The 21,380-nt window shown below is 41.1% G+C and overlaps 1 protein-coding gene across 8 annotated transcripts in view; it reads right to left on the reverse strand.

Annotated features, from left to right (window-relative positions):
* CDK5RAP2 (CDK5 regulatory subunit associated protein 2) overlaps positions 1 to 21,380 on the reverse strand; it is an 81,019-nt gene that overhangs the window by 6,484 nt on the left and 53,155 nt on the right. For 7 of the 8 annotated variants that reach the window (XM_051636277.1, XM_051636274.1, XM_051636275.1 and 4 more), the window contains 10 exons: positions 19,613 to 19,845; positions 16,628 to 16,673; positions 15,113 to 15,297; positions 13,844 to 13,969; positions 9,407 to 9,523; positions 7,726 to 7,915; positions 7,387 to 7,508; positions 5,768 to 6,016; positions 3,612 to 3,874; positions 711 to 863 (listed from right to left, as the gene is read on the reverse strand). In XM_051636277.1, the coding sequence (XP_051492237.1) occupies positions 711 to 863; positions 3,612 to 3,874; positions 5,768 to 6,016; positions 7,387 to 7,508; positions 7,726 to 7,915; positions 9,407 to 9,523; positions 13,844 to 13,969; positions 15,113 to 15,297; positions 16,628 to 16,673; positions 19,613 to 19,845 (1,684 nt within the window). The other variant, XM_051636279.1, reaches the window with a different exon arrangement.

Consider the following 21,380-nt stretch of genomic DNA (forward strand, 5'->3'; position numbering starts at 1 on the left):
TTTAAAGCCAGAGTTTGACATACTTTCATTACTGAGTGGTGCTATTATGACAGCAGAGATAACTCACCCCTCGTTCAGTTTACTCCCATTCATTTGCATAGTGTCATCCTTTTTAGTTAAAATGTTATAAAACTAGTCTCAGGGTTTTGTCATGTTTTTAAAATGCATCTTATTTTACAGCTTAGGCATCAAAAATGTAAAGGGAAAATGTAGCTTAGATTACAGCCAAGTTGCCTGAAGCTTCTGTTGTTACTAGTCTATACATATTCAAATTTAATTTGGTTCTCTAACAGGGAGTCCAAACCTTTTCTTGTTGAAATGGAACGTTTGCCACCTGCCTGGGTTTCCTGAATATCATGTAACAGGGTTGCAGATCACAGCTTGAGCAGTAAGTGTTTTGTAAAGAAACACCCAGGGTACAACATGATCAGGACAGAAAGCCAGCACACATTCCCCCTGAGCCTGCCGGGGGGAGAGTGACTAAACCTATGAACCCAGTGTCCAGAGACTGGGCATCCTGGAGTCATAATTTACAAAAGATTTTCCCAAATGACACAGAATCATAGAATGTCTTGTGTTAGAAGGGACCTCTAAAGGTCACCTAGTTCTTAACTGGTGCATCTTCCATCACACATTCCAACAGCCACAAAAAAACCCCAAACCAACCAACCAACCCACCCCAAAAGACCCAAAATGAAACATAACAGTACCTGAGAGCCATGAGAAGTACCATGTGCAGCTTTCAGTGGGAGGGAAACTCTCCAGAGCAGTTTCAGTAAACGTGCAGCCTCCTCTAAAATCTGCTGCACTGTGTGGATATTTGCAGAAAAGCTACGCAGGGAGAGGGATGCCTGGTCTGGTACCTGTGCCACAGGATGAGAGACATATTTTATGCTTAAAACACTACGAAAATGTAATCTTAATTAATGGCTTAAATCCAGTTGGTGTGATTTCATATTGAAGATGATGTACACAGCTATTGCATGCCACAAAGGCTAATCTGTTAGTTTACAAAGACTGCTGAATTATGCATTATCTGAGAATTTCAGGGAGAGAGGGGATTTATCCCAATCAATAACCATGATTAATAATAGATTATATTTACTAGATTTGCTGTGCCACATGGTAATAGTTGGCAACTCTCTTCTTTCTCCATTTGCATTTTGTGCCATGTTATTTGAAAGTCAAATGATTGCAGACATCAGTTTAAGCAATATAGATGTTTCTTCCTTAGCAGACCCTTTAAACTGTTCCATTTAATGCTAAAATAACTATCAGGACACACATAAAATGTTTTTCGCTGCTGACAGATGAGAAAACCAAATTGAAGAAATTGCATAAATGTGAAATAAAGGAGGGAAAGAATGGAAGGGGAGCAAATGAATTACCAAAGCAATGGTGATACAGAAGGGGGAAGGGTAATGAAAGAAAAGCATTCTGAGTTCCTGCCCCATGCAGCATGTAATTTGAACACTTCTTTAGCATTGCTATCTAACCAGAATCCTCCTGTCACATAAAATACCCCATTTGCTAAGTACTTTGAAACTTCAGTGATGTAAAGCTTGATAGGAAACTGCAAATTGTGAAACTTACTGCTTTTATCTTTACACCAACAAAACAAGTTTAAAACTTAGAGAGACTACTTTTTCAGTCATTATCAGTATCTTAACTAGGTCATTTGAAGAGCTACAATACTTTGGAGAGTCTCGAGTGTCATTCAGACATCATTTGACTGTGTGAGCACACATGTGCTACCACAAAAGGATTTCAGAATTGTTGCAGGCTGCATCTCCAATAGCTTTATTAATTATAACTAGAAAAATAAGTAGTGTGAATTTATCCATGCAGTTAAGATTTTCTAGCTTTTGAAGAGCAATGAGCATGTTGTTTACAAGTTTTGCATCATCATAAAATCACAGAGGTGAAAAGGACCTTCATTAGTCACCTAGTTTACTTCCCACTCCAAGGCAGGAAAGCATTACATGTCATTTCTCAAACATTCAAATAACCTGTTCCTAAAAGTGCCCCCAGAGTCTCTGAGCTCCCTCCATTCCCATGTTTCACTATTTTTATCTCTGGCATGTTGTTTTAAATGTCTGATCCAAAGCTTTCCTGCTGTGGTTTAGGTTTCCTACTTCATTAATAGCTGCCATGGACACGTCCCTTTTGAGGAAGCTTGTAGGTGAGTTTGTGTTATTCAACCCACACCAACTACACTGACTGTATCCAGAAATAAACAGTATTAAACAAGAAAAAAACAGAATAAGCAAACACTAGTTGTTCTCCTGATTCTAGGAGACAAGGATGATAAATCTCTTGATCCCAGAGGAAAAGGATCAACATTATTCAAATGCAAGGCAAACATTTCATTGGTTTAAGAATTATTATGTCTAAGACAACAGCCAGAGCACCATGACTTCTATCATTGTGTCCCACAGGATGCAAAATGATGAGACAACACGTCTTAGAAGACAATATTTGATCACTAATGAGATACTGAAGTTTCTAGACTAGACACTGATATTGCTGAAGTGTTCAACTGATACCAGGAAATGGAAAAATATTAAAAAGCTGCCCTAACACAAAACAACCCTCATTAGCATAGTTATTCATGTACAGTTATCACCTGGTGTTGCTAAAGGGCTGAATACAAGTAAGTGAGGAACTTTATCAGCTGTATATCAGGTTTCATTTAACTGGTTCATATTTCCTGGGTTTATCCCAAGCCTTCATTACAAGAAAATCTCCTTATTTTTATCCTCAGGCTACTGATACACACCCCTAGTTTAAGCCCTTTCTAAAGCATTTCAGAGTTTTATCTGGGTTTTTTTGTTGTTTCTGTTTGGCTTTTTTATCATTTCCAGTGTAACAATCACCAACTGCCATGCCAGAGTATGTAAGTTGTAAGTGAGATTGCTTATTAAAAAACTAGTAATTTATCCGTAGCCTCATTAAACCAGAAACACAAACTGGTGCCTGCATCTACACGAGACCTGTACTGTCAGGGTCGTGGTGTCTTGACAGAGTAATGCTTTAATCACAGAGTTGTTCTGCTTGAAAAAGACCTTTAAGATCATCGAGTCCAACCATGACCCACCTCTACCAAGTCCAGTGCTAAACCACGTCCCTCGGCACCTCATCTACACATCTTTCAAACACCTCCACAGATGATGATCCAACCACCTCCTCCCTGGGCAGCCTGTGCCAGTGTTTAATTACCCTTTCAATGAAGAAGTTTCTTCTAATATTCAATCTAAACTTCCCCTGGTGCAACTTGAGTCCACTTCTTGTTATCCTGTTGCTTGTTACTAGAGAGAAAAGACCAATCACCCTTCACTCCAACCTCTTCTCAGGGAGTTGAAGAGAGCCAGAAGGTCTCCCCTCAGCCTCCTTTTCTCCAGGCTGAACACTCCCAGTTCAATCAGCTGCTCCTCACCAGACTTGTGCTGTATTGTTTTTAATGTACAAAGGAACACAGATTTATCCCAAGTCAGCTGGTGGGTCTGGCATCTGCTGCACCTTTAACCCCGATCTCTGCTTTTGTCACCCAAACATTTTGCACCTCGAAGTAAAAATCCACCATCTTCTAACAGCTTGCACTGTTTATTTACCTTGATTCCAGGCTCCTGCAGCTTCGTACCAGTGACCTCTCCCAAAGGAATCTCCATCTCTGCCAAGACCAGCTGTCCCTCTGAAATCTGTTTCCTCAGAGCGTCGTAATCCTCGATCAGGCCAAGAACGTGGCGCCCGTTCCTGTCAGCCCACATCCGATGGCCGGGCACCAGGCGAGGGGTGCACGTCCTGCTGGAAGAGGAGGAGCTGCTGCTGCACTGAGAGGTGCTGTCTAAATCATCTTTACAGGCTGAGTGAGTACCTGGGACAGAAAAAGTTTAATTTTAATTTTTTTTTATCCTTACACGTAGAACTAAATGACACCGGAATGTATTAAACACCACGTCTGGGGTACTGGTAACGGGCACGTTAAAGATGCTTTTGGATCTACCTGGTTTTGGTAGTGAAATGCCTGTGTTCCTGCAGCTCACAAATGTTTCTGCTGGTAGCAGGGTATTTGCAAAGCATTTCTTCTTTTTCTTCAAGGTCAGGCTTGACCAGGCTCTGAGCAACATGATCTAGTTACAAAGGTCCCTGCGCACTGCAGGGTGGGCTGGACTAGATGGCCTTTAGAGGTCCCTTCCAACCTCACACATTCTATGATTCTATACATAAAAACAGGACAAGGAAGTATGGATCAGCAGAAGTTAACATGCACTAAAGAAGCTTCCTAGCTCTACTTCTGTTTCTTTTATTTTTTTGGTGCTGCTGCACTTGGCCTGAGGAAGCAGGGAAACACACCTGATCTTCTAGTGCCACACCAGGATTTACCTACATTCAGCTTTTAGGCATCAATTCAAAGTCCTAGATATCTTCCAAAATAAAGTCAGCCAGAAAATCTGATGAAGGCATATTAATTAACATTAGTAAGCTTCCCATTAACTCCATACTAAAGATCATATGTATATCCACCCTCTCCCCCCTCAGTGCTCCAAATTCCCCAAGTACCTCTGAGTGAAGACCAATCACAGCACATCTAGAAATCTAATTCAGCTGCTGACATTCCAAGGAGTCTTTCTGGTTCATATCAACCTGAGCTATTGTAAATTCTATTCACCATTTTCTAAATAAATAAGGAGTTTCTCCAGCTCTTAACAACTATACCTGATGCAGATCAAAAGCAACATCTAGGATTCTATCTAGAAACTAACCAGGACCAAATGAAACTTGGGGGTCCTCATAGCAGCTGTTCCACACCCACCTCCTCGTGACTGGCCCTAAGGAGCCATCCCCATCTGGAGCACGTGACTGAAATTTAGTGTCCAAGTACAAAGTGGACAGAGAATGGTAACAAATGTTACCTGCTGCATTCTGCATCCTCCTTGTGCAGAGCAGTGGAGGGTTATGCTCATGATGTATTTCATCTGATTGGACATGACGGACCCACAGAGAAGTAAGGTGGTAAAAACCCTGCTGTGTCTCTCGAGCTCTCACACTATAGCTCTGGCTGGTGCTGCTGGCTCTGTGTGGTGTGAGATGTAGGTGGACATATCCAGGACAGCGCAGAGACCCAAAAGGCCCCATGATTGTTGGTTCCCCTAACACAATGTATCCCTGTAGAGGCAGTAGGAGTTGGCTTTATGCTGTGAGTATGGAAAGCTGTCCCTCTGCAGCAGCAAGGGAGAACATTCTTGTGCCCTCTGCATCCCATGCACATCTACATTGGGACAATAATCTAACCCTGAGTGTAAACACTACATTTTCCCTGATTTGCTAAAAGAGTTTCACTTAACAGTGATTGAAATAAAGGTAAAATATTCCTCAAGGGCAAAAAGGGGACAAGTGATTTATACAAAGAACATTTAGTGCACTTATTGATCACACTTGAGTAATACAGAGTCACCCTTAGCAAAAGCTGGAGAGCTCTGCTTGAGAAAAAGAACCCCCAGGTAAGCAAAACGTATGGCAGTTTGATGTAGGCATCCCTGCATCCCAGAGACTGTCTGCAAATGCTTTTCCTGGATGCAAAGGAAGTGGCAGGTGGAGGCTGTAAGACAATGCAGCATTCCACCTCCCCAGGCACCAACAGCTGGAGCAGGAAAGGGATGTGAGAGGCTGATGGGCAGCTCCCACACTTCCAGCTCATGTTGGTTAAGGCTTTAAGAGCATCTTGAAAGAATAAGGCCCAGGTTCTACAGCAGAACAAAAACAATACCGTTCATTCCTGCATAATGCTGAGATCCTTGTTTGAAAAGATAGTTGGTATTCACAGCTGAAACTGCTCTCACTTCCTCTCTCTTTTCTTTTGAAAGCTGTTCCTCTAATTTTTCATGCAAAGATTTGTTTGTCTCTGTGCTTCTTTCAAGCTGCACTCGCAGGCTCTGGATTTCAGTCAACAGTTCATGTAAGTCAAGTGGATTATTCTGATCTTTTCGGAATTCTTCTGATGCATCACATCTGGGATCTGAGACAATTGAAAAAGAAACACTTAACATCTTTCACAATTAATATTAGCCAGCATCAGAATGCTGAGCAAGTAAATTATAGCCAGCTTTATCCTCAACATTTAGAATTAACTACAAACAGCATTAAGATAATGGTTTGACAAAAAAGCATCTTAATTGCTTCTACCCTCTAAAGATTTAAAGAGCCAAAAATTATTTTTCACTTTGTCCATAAAAGCTAATAAGTCTCATGCCAACAGAAAAAATATATAATAAAAAGAGAATTAAGAGGATTTACAAAATTTGAAGAGCATTAATGCACATTCTGGGAAGGAGAAAGAAACGGGTAATGTTGGAGTGCGGAGGAGGGATGGAGGAGAATTGGGAGTTTAATTTTATACTTGGAAGAAAAGGGAAAATAGTGATCACCTGGCAACCAGAGAACAAATCTGAACCTGAACAAAGCAAGGGCAGCATTCCTCTTTTCTCAGAAGCAGGTCAGTACACAAACAAGCCCATGTGTTCTTTCATGCTGAAGTCAGACTGTTCTGGCAGTGCTGCATGAGGAGGGTGCTGCTGCTCTCTAACATCACTAGTTCTGCAGGAACACTCACTGCCACCCCTGAGCCAGCTCTGGCTTCAAGCCTCACGGCAACAGGGCCCTTCCACTGCAGCCAGGCATGACTTGGAGTGGAGGCATGGCATGTCACTTAAGGTAGCAGGAAGAAAGAAAATTAACTCTTACATTAACTTCCAATGGGGAATTTGCTGGGTCCTATAACAAGTTTGCAGCAACGAGCAGCATTCTGCTCTTTGACATAGCCATCCCAACACCTGTGTGGTAGTGTAGCTTCCTTAGAAGGGGTAAGGAGAACTCATGCACCTCCCATTCCTACCCCTCAGCTTTGGTGATAGAAAAGCAGACAGGAAATGATGAAGCCTCTTCCAGAAAGCAGTGCCAGCACTTCTCCCCAGCCCCAGGGAGCAGTCACTACCCTGCCGTTCAGACAAGAGGAAGCACAACTACCTGAGTGACACGACCTGTGAGGATGCAGCAGCAGCTTATTTAGATGACAAGTAAATGTCCAAGATCCCCATGAAGCTTCAACTAGCCTGAGCCACTGAATCTTCAATATTTGTTTTTAGCTTAGCTAAGAAGATACAGGAAACTTGGGTGTGCCCAGTCAGCACATCCCACACTTCTCAACCTCGCAGTCCCACTCCTTAGCAAGAAGCAGCATTTTGTCATCAAGTTGTCAGTTCTACTTTGCACAGCAGACACCAGCAGAAAGAAACTGTGATCTAGACTCCCTTGTCCTTTGACAAGATCATATTCAAAGAGGGAAGGGCTGCCAGGGCCAAGGGCATAGAAATAATTCTGCATTTATACCTGTCTTCTTCCTTCTTGCTTCTTCCAGCTTCTCATAAACCTTGATCTCGGTGCGGAGCGACTGCAGTAACTTCTCGTTCTCAGAGAGCTGATGTTGCTTTACATTAATTTCTGTTTGCAACCTGTTAAGTCCCAATAAATGGCTGTGTTGAAAGTTAAATCCTTATATTTGGTTTCAAAATCTAAAATCCATTCCCCCTTTCCCTCCATAACTCTTCCCTTGCCTTTTGAACATATCTCTGCACCTTATTAATGTTAATGGCTGTGGCTGAACACATACTTGTCACACTGACAATTTTCTTCTCTAAATGAATGGCTAAATGTGGACAGAATCAATACCTGTTTAATTCATTACGACTGCTGTAAATCTGACATGTCAGATATCTGGTTTCATCCTCCTTTTGGCCAATTTGTTTTTGCAACCTTTCATTTTCTTTCTTGATGCATTCATAATCCTCATGGAGATGCTCAATGATTGCATTCTTTTTAGAAAGAGATTCTCTTAGCTTTTCATTTTCCTTTTGTTTATCTGAAACAAGAAGAAACACAAGGTATTTGCAATGCCCAGAACCACTAAAGTTGTTGCTTTTTAATAAAACCAACTTTTTCTGACATCCATAAATAACACCTGCTCTTGTGAGTTTGAGGATTTCAGTATTTCAGTTTTCTAAGAACTTTTGCTAGATGCAGTTTCTGTAACATGCAACATTTAAGCCCCAGGATGCCCAAAGAAAGGCTCAATAAAAACCTGTGTACAGCCAGGTTTCAATGCCAAATGCACCCAACACCTCTTGGGAACTGGTCAGAAGGATGATATTCAACAACTACAGTCAGCAGGGCCGCAAAGCAGGACCACCAATTTTGCCAGTCCTCACAAAATAATGGATTTGATTTCTCTTTAGGAAGAAAAGAAGTTGGTAGGATTGTCCTAGGGCACGTTGCATCCATGTTCCTCTTGTCTCACAGAAATCCCTCTGTCCTCTCCTTCCCAGTCCCATCCATCTGCCTCATCAACCACCCCAGTCCTTCCTTCCTTCACACAAGCTATTACCCCACACTGGTTTTTGGCAAAGAGTTGTTGATGGGGCAACTGAGTGTTCTGAGAAAGCTGCAGTCAGGCTTGTGGGGAGCCCAGGTGTGCGTGACCCTACAGCTGGCATGCTGGAAACAAACAAAAGCAGCAATACATTAATTTAAAAATTAGAAATTCAACAAACTGATAAGCACTAAGATGCACCAAAACAGACGAGAGAACATGTGACTCTGGAAGAAGCTCCAGTGCTTTTACACAGCATGAAAATATGGGGACTTAGAACCTAATTGTGGCTTAAGCTGCTTTTAAGACTTGGTTTTCTTGGGGGAAGAGACAAGTAAAGGTTTTTAATATTCACTCTTCACAGGTGTAGAAATGAGGAAAATTTAAAATTCATCTCAGAGATTACAAATACTTCCAAATGGATTCCCTCAGTTCTCCTCTCTTCTAAAGTGTTTCCAAAAGGAAGATGACCTGGCCTGTCCAGTCAAGCACCTGTTGCAGACTTCTGAACCTGTTGCAGACTTCTGAACCTAAGTGTGATTCATTTACTTCCCTCTGCAACTCTTCGGTACTGGATGGTTCCATTTTTCCACAATAATGCTACTCTGTGGCTTTTATTCTTTTTCTTTTTTTCATTTAGAGGGCTTCAGAATGGAAGCATGGGGAAAAAAGAGCAAGAAAATGGTAATAAAGGGCATAGGGGGAAGAGGAAAAAGAACGTATAACAGGAAAGGAACGCAAAAAGAAGGCTGGAAAAATGAAAATTAGTATCAAATAGAAAATGCTGTGATTAAACAGAAAGAAGCAGCATCACTGCTACTTATCATTGTCAACTCCAGTTTGAATCTTTATAGTTGGCCATGGAATTTCAGGGCTGGGAAGAATGGTTAAGTCAGTTTAATGAATGGCTGTTAATATTTTATTGTCTTCCGATCCGGAATGAGTTGCAGTCTCCTCCTGTAAAGCACAGTTTTACATTTTTACCTCTGGATCCTTTTGCCAGCATTGCATTCAGAACTTGATTTTGCTTCCTCAGGAAATGTATTTCAGAAGTCAGGGAATTATGCTGCTCTGAGCCATGGATAAAAATGTTTGCAGAACCTATAAATATATACATAAAAGATGATTTATGAATCATCTCTAGGTCATTAAAGATTAAACTTTCCAGACAAGAACAATTTAAAAAATGACAGAAAAACATGTTATGAAAGATATTTCTGCCCTATATATTTTGAAGGTTATCCCTACAGACTAAAAGGCAGTGCAGGTTAATGCCAAGTAATCCAAAGCTCTGCACCACAAGAACTTCTCATTGCTGGGCAACCATTATGAAAATTGCAAAATTATCCCTGGTGGTCTCTACCTATCAGCTCAAATTCCTGCAGGACAAAATGCAGGAGTATTTTGGGACATTGCTATTCTTTGAAAAGAATGCAAACTGTAGGGAGGTTCAGTGTGTATTTCAGTCTTGCTCTGCTCGTGCTCTGCTGTATTTCATGACACCCCTGAAGAGGGTCACTTGATCCTACCAACCAATCTGTGGTGGGCAATGCAGGACATAAGTAGTCTGGTAATTCATTTATTATTACTGCAGTCTAGAGCATAAGGCTATCACAGGGATGAAGATTCATCCCTCTTTAATTCATGTATCTAAAATGTAGATATCTGAGCCAGTGCTGATCAACCCTAAATAGTCATGGGGAGAAACAAGCACTTCCAGAGAGCAACTCCCACCATGTCCCCTCTCCACATCCCTCTCTGGATGAGATGCTCTGTCCTCCAAAGAGATGTTCTTGCCTCCAGTGCCTCCATGAGCAGCTCTGGGTAACAAGCACTGTTTAGATGTCCAACTTTTAGAAACTTCAGGGTGATGAATCCTATTCTGAGGATCTCACTGCTCTATCCATGTGAATGTAAGTACTCAGTCATGTATCCAGGCAGCTGAATTCCAGCCCAGGTATTCCTCACAGTGTGCTGTGTTTATGCTGCTCATCCCACACCCATGTGTAATGTCACAGTAGGTTTTGAAAAGTGCCACATTCCACTCTCAAGGTTGCTGCCTCAGAAATGTATGTCAAGTAATTGTTATTGCCCTTTATAACCTGCTTATAGTCAGTAAAACACTTCAGGACCCACTGGAATTAACATTACTATTCAAAGTATTTTACAGTTCATTGGTTATCCCAGTATCTCCTACACTTTAAAGCTTGAGATAACTACATGAGTGTCAACTCTTTGGTTAACAGAGAAATAACCAGCTGGCAAAAAAATTAGCTGAATGTATGAGGAAGATGCCTTTCAGCTCTGGCAGTTCAATTCAATTTGATGTGCTGCACTTCTTCTCAGTAATCTCATTTTATTGTAATCCCAATTGAAGCTTTTACCCACTACCTAACTGGGATGTAGTGTGCCATGATATGCACCTCTTGTCATTACTGAAAGACTCAAAGGCTCCAGAAACCTGGCACTAATGGCATTTTACTATCTATATGTTAAAGAGTTGAGGCAGCTACATGAACTCAAAAGGCTTTTCCTTTTCAGATTTTAACAAAGCAATTCAACTTGAAGTGGCAAGGCTTGATGGTCTCATCTTGATTCTAATTTAATTTATTGCCCATCACCCAGCTTTATCCTATTTGAAAAGTTATGCTATCACAGTCCTACTGAAAGGCTTTAGAATATAACTATTAGTTATCTTACACACTAAGGGATAATGTAGAGCCAGTGGTAATAAGGCCACAATCCTGCAATTTGACCCACTACTGAGACTAGTACTTCTGTGCAGAGCCCTGCTGACATCAATTATGCTCTCCATAGATGCAAAAGTCCATCTCACCAGAGTGAAATGGAGCATCAGGGCCTACAATTGCCACACACTTGAGTTTTTATTATATTTTGTGTTGAAAAAGTGAGTGCTAAGGAGCCTATCTTGAAGGTTGCAAAGGAAACACTGACTGACAGACACTACTGGAAATCACAGCAAATAGGAAGGAAATATTCCCAGGAAAGCAAAATAAAGGCACACAAGAGCTGAAAGTAGGTCTGAGTAGATACATCAGTTACTTCAGGGCTAAAAAAAAGCAAACAAAACCCCCTTTTAATGTAAACTGCTGTTAATAACATTTGAAACCTAGGAAACTCAATATGAAACCTTTGATTTTATTTTGAAGCCTAACATTTGAAATGATTGAAACAATTATTTTAGTTCTCCTTGCACTGCAAACCTCAGCTCTATAGTAATGATGTAGTCATTATCAGCACTTGAGTCATTTATAGAATACCAGAAGCCCAGAGGCATTTAAGTACTTAGAAAAATCTAAATATTAAAAATAGCCTGGCAAAAATAGTGGGCACGTGTGCATATGCATCCATATAATATTAATGAGACAAGAACAATTCTATGCATTACTTTGGTTGAACAAACTCAGTATCACATGAATTTAACAGGCTTTCATCAACAATTCAGTATGTTACAACTTGTTTGGTTTATGAAAGGAAAACAAACTAAGGCTATTAAGTTGAAAGTAAAAAAATAGTTTTGAATTTCTGCTATTACTACTCTTACAAAGCTAAAATGTGCTTCAGCTTCACTTAGGAACTTCTTCTTACACTGAAAGTCAAAAGAAGCCCAGCTATTAGGAAAAGAAGTAGCATCATTACCAGAAGAGAGAAGACACATCTGGTAACATGAAAGACATCTTCAGAAACAGGAGAGAAACAGGAAGCACTGAAAGGACACAGCAACAAAAAGGAGCTGTTCTAACAGGTAGTTGCTTTATTCCTTTCTTTTCCAAATTTCTCCTCCATGCATTGGTAGATGCACTAGGGCACCAAGAAGACAGATGGAAGGCATAATATAGTTTATAAAGAAAATATACTTTCACTGCATTAATGGATGCCCTTGCCAGAATCTTTACGAAGCTGTAAAAGAGTTGGAAGTGTTTCAGTGTGGTTATTTCACAAGAACAGTATATGCCTTTCCAGCAGTGTAAATACTTCAGGAATGAAATGGATGTTTTTTATACACCTTTCCATCACTGTAAATTATTCCTGAAAGCAAAATGCCATTTGCAGGTAGTATCCATTTAAACAACAACAGAAATGGATCATGGGGATGATGTAAAACATAATGAATCTAATGTCAATATTAGTGAAACTGAGTAAAAGAAAAACATGTGTGTATTTATCACCTGCTTCCACTCTGAGTAATATTGCATGTTAATCAGATGTCCTATGGGGGATATGTGGGGAGGGGAGCAAGAACAGAGCAAAGTGTGGGAAAGCATGCCTAGATCAGTGTGCTTGAGAAGGTGCTACAAAAGCATCCTTAGGGAAAACCTGGCTACCCTGTTGTGGAAAGTTTAAAATGCATCAAAGAGCTTGGCTTTCAAAGATGCTGAACACCAGCAACAGGGAGGAGTGACTCTGAATTTGCATACCTATTTTTAGTATTTTTCATCCATGCTTTGTATTACATTTTGGGATGAAAACCAACCCCATGTTAAAATTTCCATCAGCTTCTGTCAGGTATTTCTCATTAAACCTCACAATGTCATTTTGTGCAGAACACATTTATCACACTGATCAATTCAAATGACAAGCTGAGCACCGTGGCTTGGGCTCTGGCTTACAGGTATTTTCTCCCTGTCTGAAAACCCAAACTCGCTTTAAAGCAGTTATAATACTTCAGAGAATGCATCTTCAACAGTCCTGTTGGGAAGTGGTGCTGTGCTGACCACCCTGGGTACACCCAGAATGGGGATAGGGAAGCTAATTCCACAGCATTCCTACTTTAGATCAATAGCTGGAATGTAATTCAGAGCAAAAAAACCTCCTCTAGTCACACCAAGCCCCATTGAAATTATGTTGATAAAACAGGTTTCCTCTCCTGCAACTGTCCCCAGCTGAGAAGTAAGAGAATGATATCCTAAAATCCAAGACCTTGACAACAATGATACCCCAAAGGCAAAAAAACCCCACCCAAAACTAGTTTGTTTGCTGATAGCAACTTCAAGAATCTTTCGATTCTCTGGATGAAATGCAACCACAGTATCATCAACTGTCATAGAACTACCTGGCAGTCTCGTTCTCTGAGAAATGTGTGCAGCTGTAGGTTGGAGGCTGTGTGGTGAGAGCCTGTATCCCAGAAAACATTCATGCATCAGCACTGGATACACTTCAAGCCACGGTGTCAAGGAAGAGGCACATCAGATCTGTAACTCTGCCACTCTACAAGCACGGAAAAGCTGTGCCTGCCGACAGCGCTCAGGAGGCAGCAACTCAGGGAAAGTCACATCACTTTCCAACTGGAAACGGATGCTGTTTATTCAAAAAAGCACACAAAACACTTCCAGCAGCATTGGATCCCTTAGGCTTTAAGGAAGAAAGGTGGATTTAATACGTCATGAAATAAATTCTTACCTTGATCTAGCTCCTTGTCTGTTGCTTGTCTCTCAAGCTGCTTCCTCAGCCTCTCATTAGTTTTTATGGAGCGCTCCAGACGTTGTCTCAGGATTCGGATTTCTTGCAGATGTTCCATTAATAACTCTAAATAAACCAAGAGACCACTTCTTACTTAGAGTAAATGGTTATATTCCATGACACTGCCTAATCCTGTCCAATCTAACACATGTTAATCCTCAAAAATGATACAGAGCTGTTCAAAAGGGCAGACATGAAATATCCAGCTCCACAAGACTCCTTTTCCATATCGTGCCCAAACCAGGCATTTACTAAAAACTCCTACTCTACATTTTAACTTAAGCAATGGTCCAGTTTAAAAACTTTTAAAATTTCTCCTTCTTAAAAGACTCCAGTAGATAAAAACTTTACCTAGTTTCAACGTTCCCTCATCTGGGAAATGAATCCAAGCTCTGCAATGCAGCTTCACATTCAGGCTCAAAGCACCTCCAGTAAACATTTTTCCTTATAACAATAGGAAGCTTACCAGAGTAACTCAGATATAAATTGACTTACACAATGCATAACATAATAAATAAATCTGTTCTATCAAGTTTCATTACTGTACCTTTTCCTTCTTGCTTTGCCATTCTACAATTTTTCTTCTGTTGCCTGGAATTTTCAGCTCTACTCAGGAACTTATCTGTTCCAACTGTCACGATCTTATTTGTCAGTTCATCCATGTCACACACTCCTGGTTTACTCTGCAATATTTTTCCCCAGAACACTATGTGCTTTCTCAGCTATTAAATTTTCATTGCTGCCTCTAACAAACTCCTGCAAACATCACTTGTGCTTAGTGAAACTATCCAGGTCAAACATGACACCACTTATTAATTATGCAGCACTTACAATTCTCAAGGAAACACAACACTGGCTTTTATAAAATTAGAAAATCTCTCTTTTTCAATGTAATAATCTCTTGACAATCGTCTGTTTTCCCCTTATAACTTGTCTAGTTAAAGACTGTCTGGAGTACTTTAAAAGATGATCGTCTAAAACAACCAAGACACAAAATATCAGAGTTAATTTTGTTTCAAACAGGAGGCAGTTCAAATTGTTGTCATCTCTGTAAGCCTTATTACTGAAATTGCAAATGATTATGCAAGATACTGGAAAGCAGCAGCAGACAAAGATTCTTCATTATTTCTTAATTAGTTCCCTTGTGTCTTATTTATCACATTTTCCCAGTATCTAGTGAATCTTCAGTGGGGAAAAAAAAAATATTACCTGGGGGAAACTTGTTTGGCAGCAGTGCCAGGGTGCCCTGGGGTCCTTCGAGGTCATGCCTGTGCTCAGGTGATCCCAGAGATGACTTTTCTGACAAATCAAAGTCAGACAAGCTATGAAGAGCAGATGGTACAGGTGATTCATCCTTCAGCTGCTGGTACATTGTGGTGTTCTTCTCATTATCCCTTTTGTGCCAAACAAAATGTTTTAAAATTACAAGAAATATTTTATTACTTTGGAAGCAAGAGCAGAGAGGCACGGTGTCAGATTTACAGGACAGAACGTGACAAACCACTACACATCTGAGGTACCAAAAGCAGCATGGCCAGCAGGTCAAGGGAGGTGATTCTCCCCTTTTACTCAGCTCTTGTGAGACCCCACCGGGAGAACTGTGTCCAGTTCTGGAGCTCCCAACATAAGGAGGACATGGAGCTCTTGGAGAGAGTCCAGAGGAGGCCACAAAGATGATCAGAGGGCTGGATCATAGCTCTGCTGTGAACACAGGCTGAAAGAATTGGGGTTGTACAGCCTGGAGATGAGAAGGCTCCAGGGAGACCTTAGAGCACCTTCCAGTGCCTGAAGGGGCTCCAGGAAAGCTGGGGAGGGACTTGGGAAAAGGGCAGGGAGGGAGAGGACAAGAGGTAATGGATCAAAACTGGAGGAGGGGAGGTTTAGATTAGACATTAGGAAGAAATTCTTTAGTGTGAAGGTGGTGAGACCCTGGCCCAGGTTGCCCAGGGAAGCTGTGGCTGCCCCATCCCTGGAAATGTTGAAGGGCAGGTTGGATGGGGCTTGGAGCAACCTGGTCTGGTGGGAGGTGTCCCTGCCCATGCAAGGGGTTGGAACTGGATGATCTTTAAAGTCCTTTCCAACTCAACCCATAAAATAAATTAAAAAAAAAAAAAAAAACCACCAAAAAAGTATGTATCGAGACTGAACTGCAGACCCTACTGAAGTCAGCAAGAACAACCAACGGGCCTCCAGCCTAGTGTGCACATTTCAGTCACCTTTTTGTTATGGGGACCTCAAGCTGCCTTGAACAGGCAGCTGAGGATTTCTGTAGCCCAGAAGAAACCCAGGCTGGCATAAACCCAACTCATGCAGCACAACACCTGCTCTCTTCACCTTCAGCACAAGGGTGTTTGAGAAGGAAGTTCAACAGCACTTCAGTGATGCTGATCAAGCCCCAAGGTCAGGGATGCAGGAGGGTGGGTGACTGTCCCTCCTGGCTACTGCAATGAGGCTGATACCTGACCACACACAAAGGGTATCATGGCAGATTGTTTTGTTTGTTCCTGAAAGGAACAATCCTGGTGGTGTGACTCTCAGGATCTTAGCTCTTAGCTGGGAAGTGGGGAAAAAAGCCTTGGTTTGTATTCTAGGGATAGTTTAATAACAAAATAGGCAACATAAACCCTCCCAAAAAGTAAAACAGTGGAAGCTGTGCTACAAAACATAGAGTATCTTACCAACCTAACAACTGGATGTTTGATAAACATTTAATTGCAGTCTTACCTTTGAAATTCATACAGGATAGTAACTTCTGTACCTAATGATTCTCCTGCAAAGCAGAAATATCAGATTAAAAACAGAGAATTCTACTTTATCCCCTCTCCATCCTCAACTATTGAAATACAGAATGATAAATTAATGACAAATCAGATACTCAACACAGTGTATTAATGTCAAATGCTGTACAGGAGCAAAACTGTTTATAGCCCAGCAACAAAGCAGCAGCTTTCTCTGGAGTTCCAAAAAATTACTAGGGACAACAGGGGCCAGATTTTACAGCCTCAGTGTTTTATTTAGCATACAGATGTGAAATATTGTGCTATATGGCAAAAGGATTAGAGGTAAATGCCATTATTTCTTCAATAAAAAACATATAAAACAATTCCATCTCGCTTGGATTTTATACACCCAGAGTCAGACTAACCAGTTATCCTTAATAAAGGGGCACACACATATTGCCTGCAATATTCTCAGTGGTAGAGTGTGTGAGCACAAGCACAGCTCCCTGCAAGACTGCTGGACTCAGACACTCATTTGAATGAGGACACTAACAGCTCTGTGGTGTCACCTTGGCTCCCCGTATTTGAAAATTTCTGTGCAATGAAGCAAACGTGGCAGGCAAGGGTTGCACAGCTGAAATTTCAGGGGAATGAACTGAAGGTCAGGATGGAAAGGCAGAGACAGACGGTTGTTTATGCTTCTTCTTTACAGTCCATTCTTAGCAGGCTGGATGTTCTTTATAACCCTACAAACATCATTTGGTTTTAATGTGCGAGGCGATGCAACACCGTTGTGTGAGATATATTGAATTGTCTTGCTTGTCAGGGAATTTGCACAGTATATAGGATGCCATCTGTTGGTTTGGGGTGTTTGTAAAAGGCATTTAATGTTTATTCACTACACAGTCTTCTCATCTGCAATGCAAGGAATCTCTGTAGCCACTGAATTCATGGAATACACTCAATCTTTTATTATACTGCTATGACACACTGGCCATAATACCTTTTTCTCATATACAGCTCCTTCACATGAGCAATTGGAACTGCAACGTGCTGCCACTATCTGTAATGAAAGGCAGGACACAAATCATTGCCTGCTTGGGCCCTGAATGTTTCTGCACCAAGTGATCTTCTCCAGCCAATTCCAGGAAGAGGCAGGGGTCAGGGGCCCTGTTTCAGGCCACCTCAACCGTTTCACTGACAATGTCAGTTTGGCAGCTGGGGAAGAACTGCCTGTTGGTTGAGTCAGGAAGAGGACAGGTAAAGGTCTTTCTTGCTGAATTTCACTCATGTTAGCATCCCTCTGCCACTGACTTTCTCCAAACTATGGACTGAAGGTGGTGAGCATGGCACACCCCTCAGGAGACAAAGGTGGAGCTGATGCTCATTTTACAGAGCACGGTTGATTTTTAGCTCTGTGTTATGAAAGATGATGTGCTTTTCTTAACCAGCTAGACTATTTGGCAGCAAGGTGCAGGTCTTAGGAAAATAATTAGAAATGTCAGGAATAATACATCCTCAGATATGGTCCTATTTCTTAGGTGTTCAAAGCTTTGCCTTTCCGACTTAATGCTTTGCCAAGCAAAAGGTGAGGGAGCTGGGATAATTAGTCAAAGGACAAGGGCATTTTCATAGAATCACAGAACGTCTTGGGTTGGCAGGGACCTCTAAAGGTCATCCAGTCCAACCTCCCTACAATAAACAGGGACATCTTACACTAGAACAGACTGCTTAGAGCCCCATCAAACGTGACCTTGAATGTCTCAAGGGGCAGGGCTCCCACCACCTCTCTAGGCAACCTGTTCCAGTGCTTCACTACCTTCATATTAAAGAACCTTTTCCCAATGTCCAACCAAAATCTACCCTTTTCTAGCTTGAAACTATTACCAGATGTTTAAGCTCCCATTTTTTCAGATCAGTTTTCACTGATAATTAAAAGGGCTTTGCTTGGTGGCACACCCTGCAGTGTCCTTTCCTGGGTGTACACTCCATTCACCACCTTGCTTTCTCTAACACCAGGACAACACTTCTCTTGTTGACTTCTCCTAGAAAGCCTGCTCAGGAGGCTCTTGTTTCACAGTTGTGCCCTCACCAGTTTGAAATACCACAATCTCTTAAATCCATGAGCTACTCAGCATTCTGGAAGAAATTGTTCTCCCCTGCCTTCTAACCAAATCAATTATCCCTCTCTTTCCCTTTATTTTAATTTTCTACACGCAGCATTTGGGGAGGGTTTCTCCATAAAGCCTACAGCTTCTTTTCTTGGTGCATCCAGTCCCACATGATCTTACACCTAAATACAATTCAACTTGTGTTATTTCTACAGGAATGTCAATCATGTGCAAATCAGCATGGAATTACCTTCCAAACACCTGATGCAGGATTCACTGCAGGTTCTTTAAAGGCATTGGCCACAGAAAATTGCCTAGAGGTCCTACTACATGATCATTTCTTCTCCCACTCTAAAAGCACAGCCCAGGCCTCTGTGCTGCAGCTGCCCTTCTTGGAAGGGACTGCACTTTGAGGGAAAAACTTCAGGAACCTGTAATCTTTTCTTTCTAGTTAAACATAGCTTGTGCTAAAAACCAGCTGTGAACGATGCCCATGAGACCCCTCCAGTGGAGGTATCCAGTGCTTAGGGTCAACACAGTCAGCTGGGCTGTATCCTGAAATAGCAAATCCCAAAGCTTACTGGTAACTAAACATTTACTGAATTATAACCACTATATTTCCAACAGTTAAACCATGCACATGCTAAGACAATCAACTCAGAATGGAAGGTGTCAATACAGAGGACAACTACAAAAGTAAAATCCAGTCTTGTTGGAACACTAAAATGTTAGCTTCCGAGATAATCCTCCCTATAAATCATTTAAAAGCAGCCAAGAGGAAGGAAGGCTGCCTTTTCACTACAAAGAAACCAAAATAACTTCAAATTTCAAGAACGTTAACGTCTCTCAGACAATGAGCACAAAATACTGCCACTTACCATCCAGGAATTTTCTTTCTAGCTTCTCAAACAATAGGACACTTTGATTCAGTTGTTCACGGAAGCCTTCAGCAACATAATAATCTACATCACTGGCTTGAAGCAGCTCCTCAAAAGCTTTAATAAGGCTTGTCAGATGTTGGTGGTAGGAGACACAACCACTGTGGGTCTCTTTAATTTGTTGGCGTTGAAAGGACAGTTCTCCAGCTTGTGAATGTACTAATGAATCATATCTGAGAAAATGAAATGATCTTTAAAGTGGTTTTCTGATCATAAATAGCATTTAAATATCAATAGTGAATTAAACTTCTATTCCTAAGCTATAATTTTATGTGACTCGATTTTCATGTAAAATGCTTTTACAGCCACAATGTATTGTCTCTAACTGTTGAGTTTTGTGTTTATGGGCATAACTTGTGGGTTATTATACTTCACTGAACTGCTTCATTTGTAAGATGGGCAGAAACTAAAGTGATGAGTTGTTTGTCTGCTTAGAAATAACCCAGATGGCAGGCAAAGATGACAAATTAAATACGAGTGAATAGATTAAAAGAATGTTTAAGAATTTTCCTGACTGGTTGGGTTTTTTGTTGGGTTTTTGTTGTTGTTGTTTTGGGGCTTTTTGTTGTTGTTTGTTTTAATTCACTATGGTAGGACAGATGGAGATGGATCTGTCCCTTCTTCTGCAACTTAACTTCCTGCCAGGAGCACAATATTGGACATCCAGTCAGAAAATTCTGCACATCTCTGCATGTTTATTACTGGAGACATGACCATGACAACCACTGTGGTGTCCAGACTCTTGTAGTCCACAAGCTAGGATATAAATTTCAACTCAGATCAATTCTGCACTTGCAAATACAGACACCCCCTTTATACTGCCACTGGCTCTATCACCCACTTCTTTCTACAGAATCATAGAGTAGTGGAGGCAAAAAGGGAGAGATGCAGAGAACCAAATTATATACAGGGCATAAACAACATCTCTGACAGTGAGTTGTTACAGAATTGTTACAGTCATTGTATAGGAAGAGATGCATAACTCCCTTTTGGGTCTGTCACCTGTGACTCACGCAGCTCTCTTAGACAGTGACCATAAAAACTTCAGTTACCCACATTGTCTCATTCCTGAATTTACACAGTTAGATCTTCCTTTGTAAAATGGATGAGGTTTCTTTTCAAGGTAGGTAAATTTCTAAGTGCTACGCAGCACGTATTTTATGATAGTAACACTGAGAGACACACAAGAGTTGGTGGTTGCTCAGTGTTTCCAAATATTCTGACCCAAGCTTTCTGCAGAAAGCTGTGACACTTGGTGCCACTCTGTAGGCTGTCAGGACAGTAACAGCATTAGAGGGGGAAAAAGGGGTGATGGAAGTTAAAAAAAGGTTTGGTCTTTGGGGATCCCATTTGATGTCTGTGATTTGTATATAAGCTAGACCAAATGCTTCCTCCAGTCTACCACACAAAACTCAAGACAGATACTTTCCAGCCTCCCGAAAAAGATTTTGCAGCTTATGAGCCTATTCTATAAAATTCCATTCATTAATTTCTATATGTATCTACTTCCACATCCTTCAAAGGAAGGCACTATGGACTGAATTGCAAAACAAATTACAACTATAGTGTAAACTTATTTTACACACGAAGTCTAGTGGCACAAACAGAAGGGCCTGGGTGAATCTGTTGGCTAATTGTCCATGGAAACATTTTTATCTTCAGTGGGATGTTCTATTTTCTTACTCTTGTCACACGAAAAAAAAACCTG

The sequence above is a fragment of the Apus apus genome, chromosome 19 (genome assembly GCF_020740795.1).
Source record: "Apus apus isolate bApuApu2 chromosome 19, bApuApu2.pri.cur, whole genome shotgun sequence".
Lineage (NCBI taxonomy): Eukaryota > Metazoa > Chordata > Aves > Apodiformes > Apodidae > Apus > Apus apus.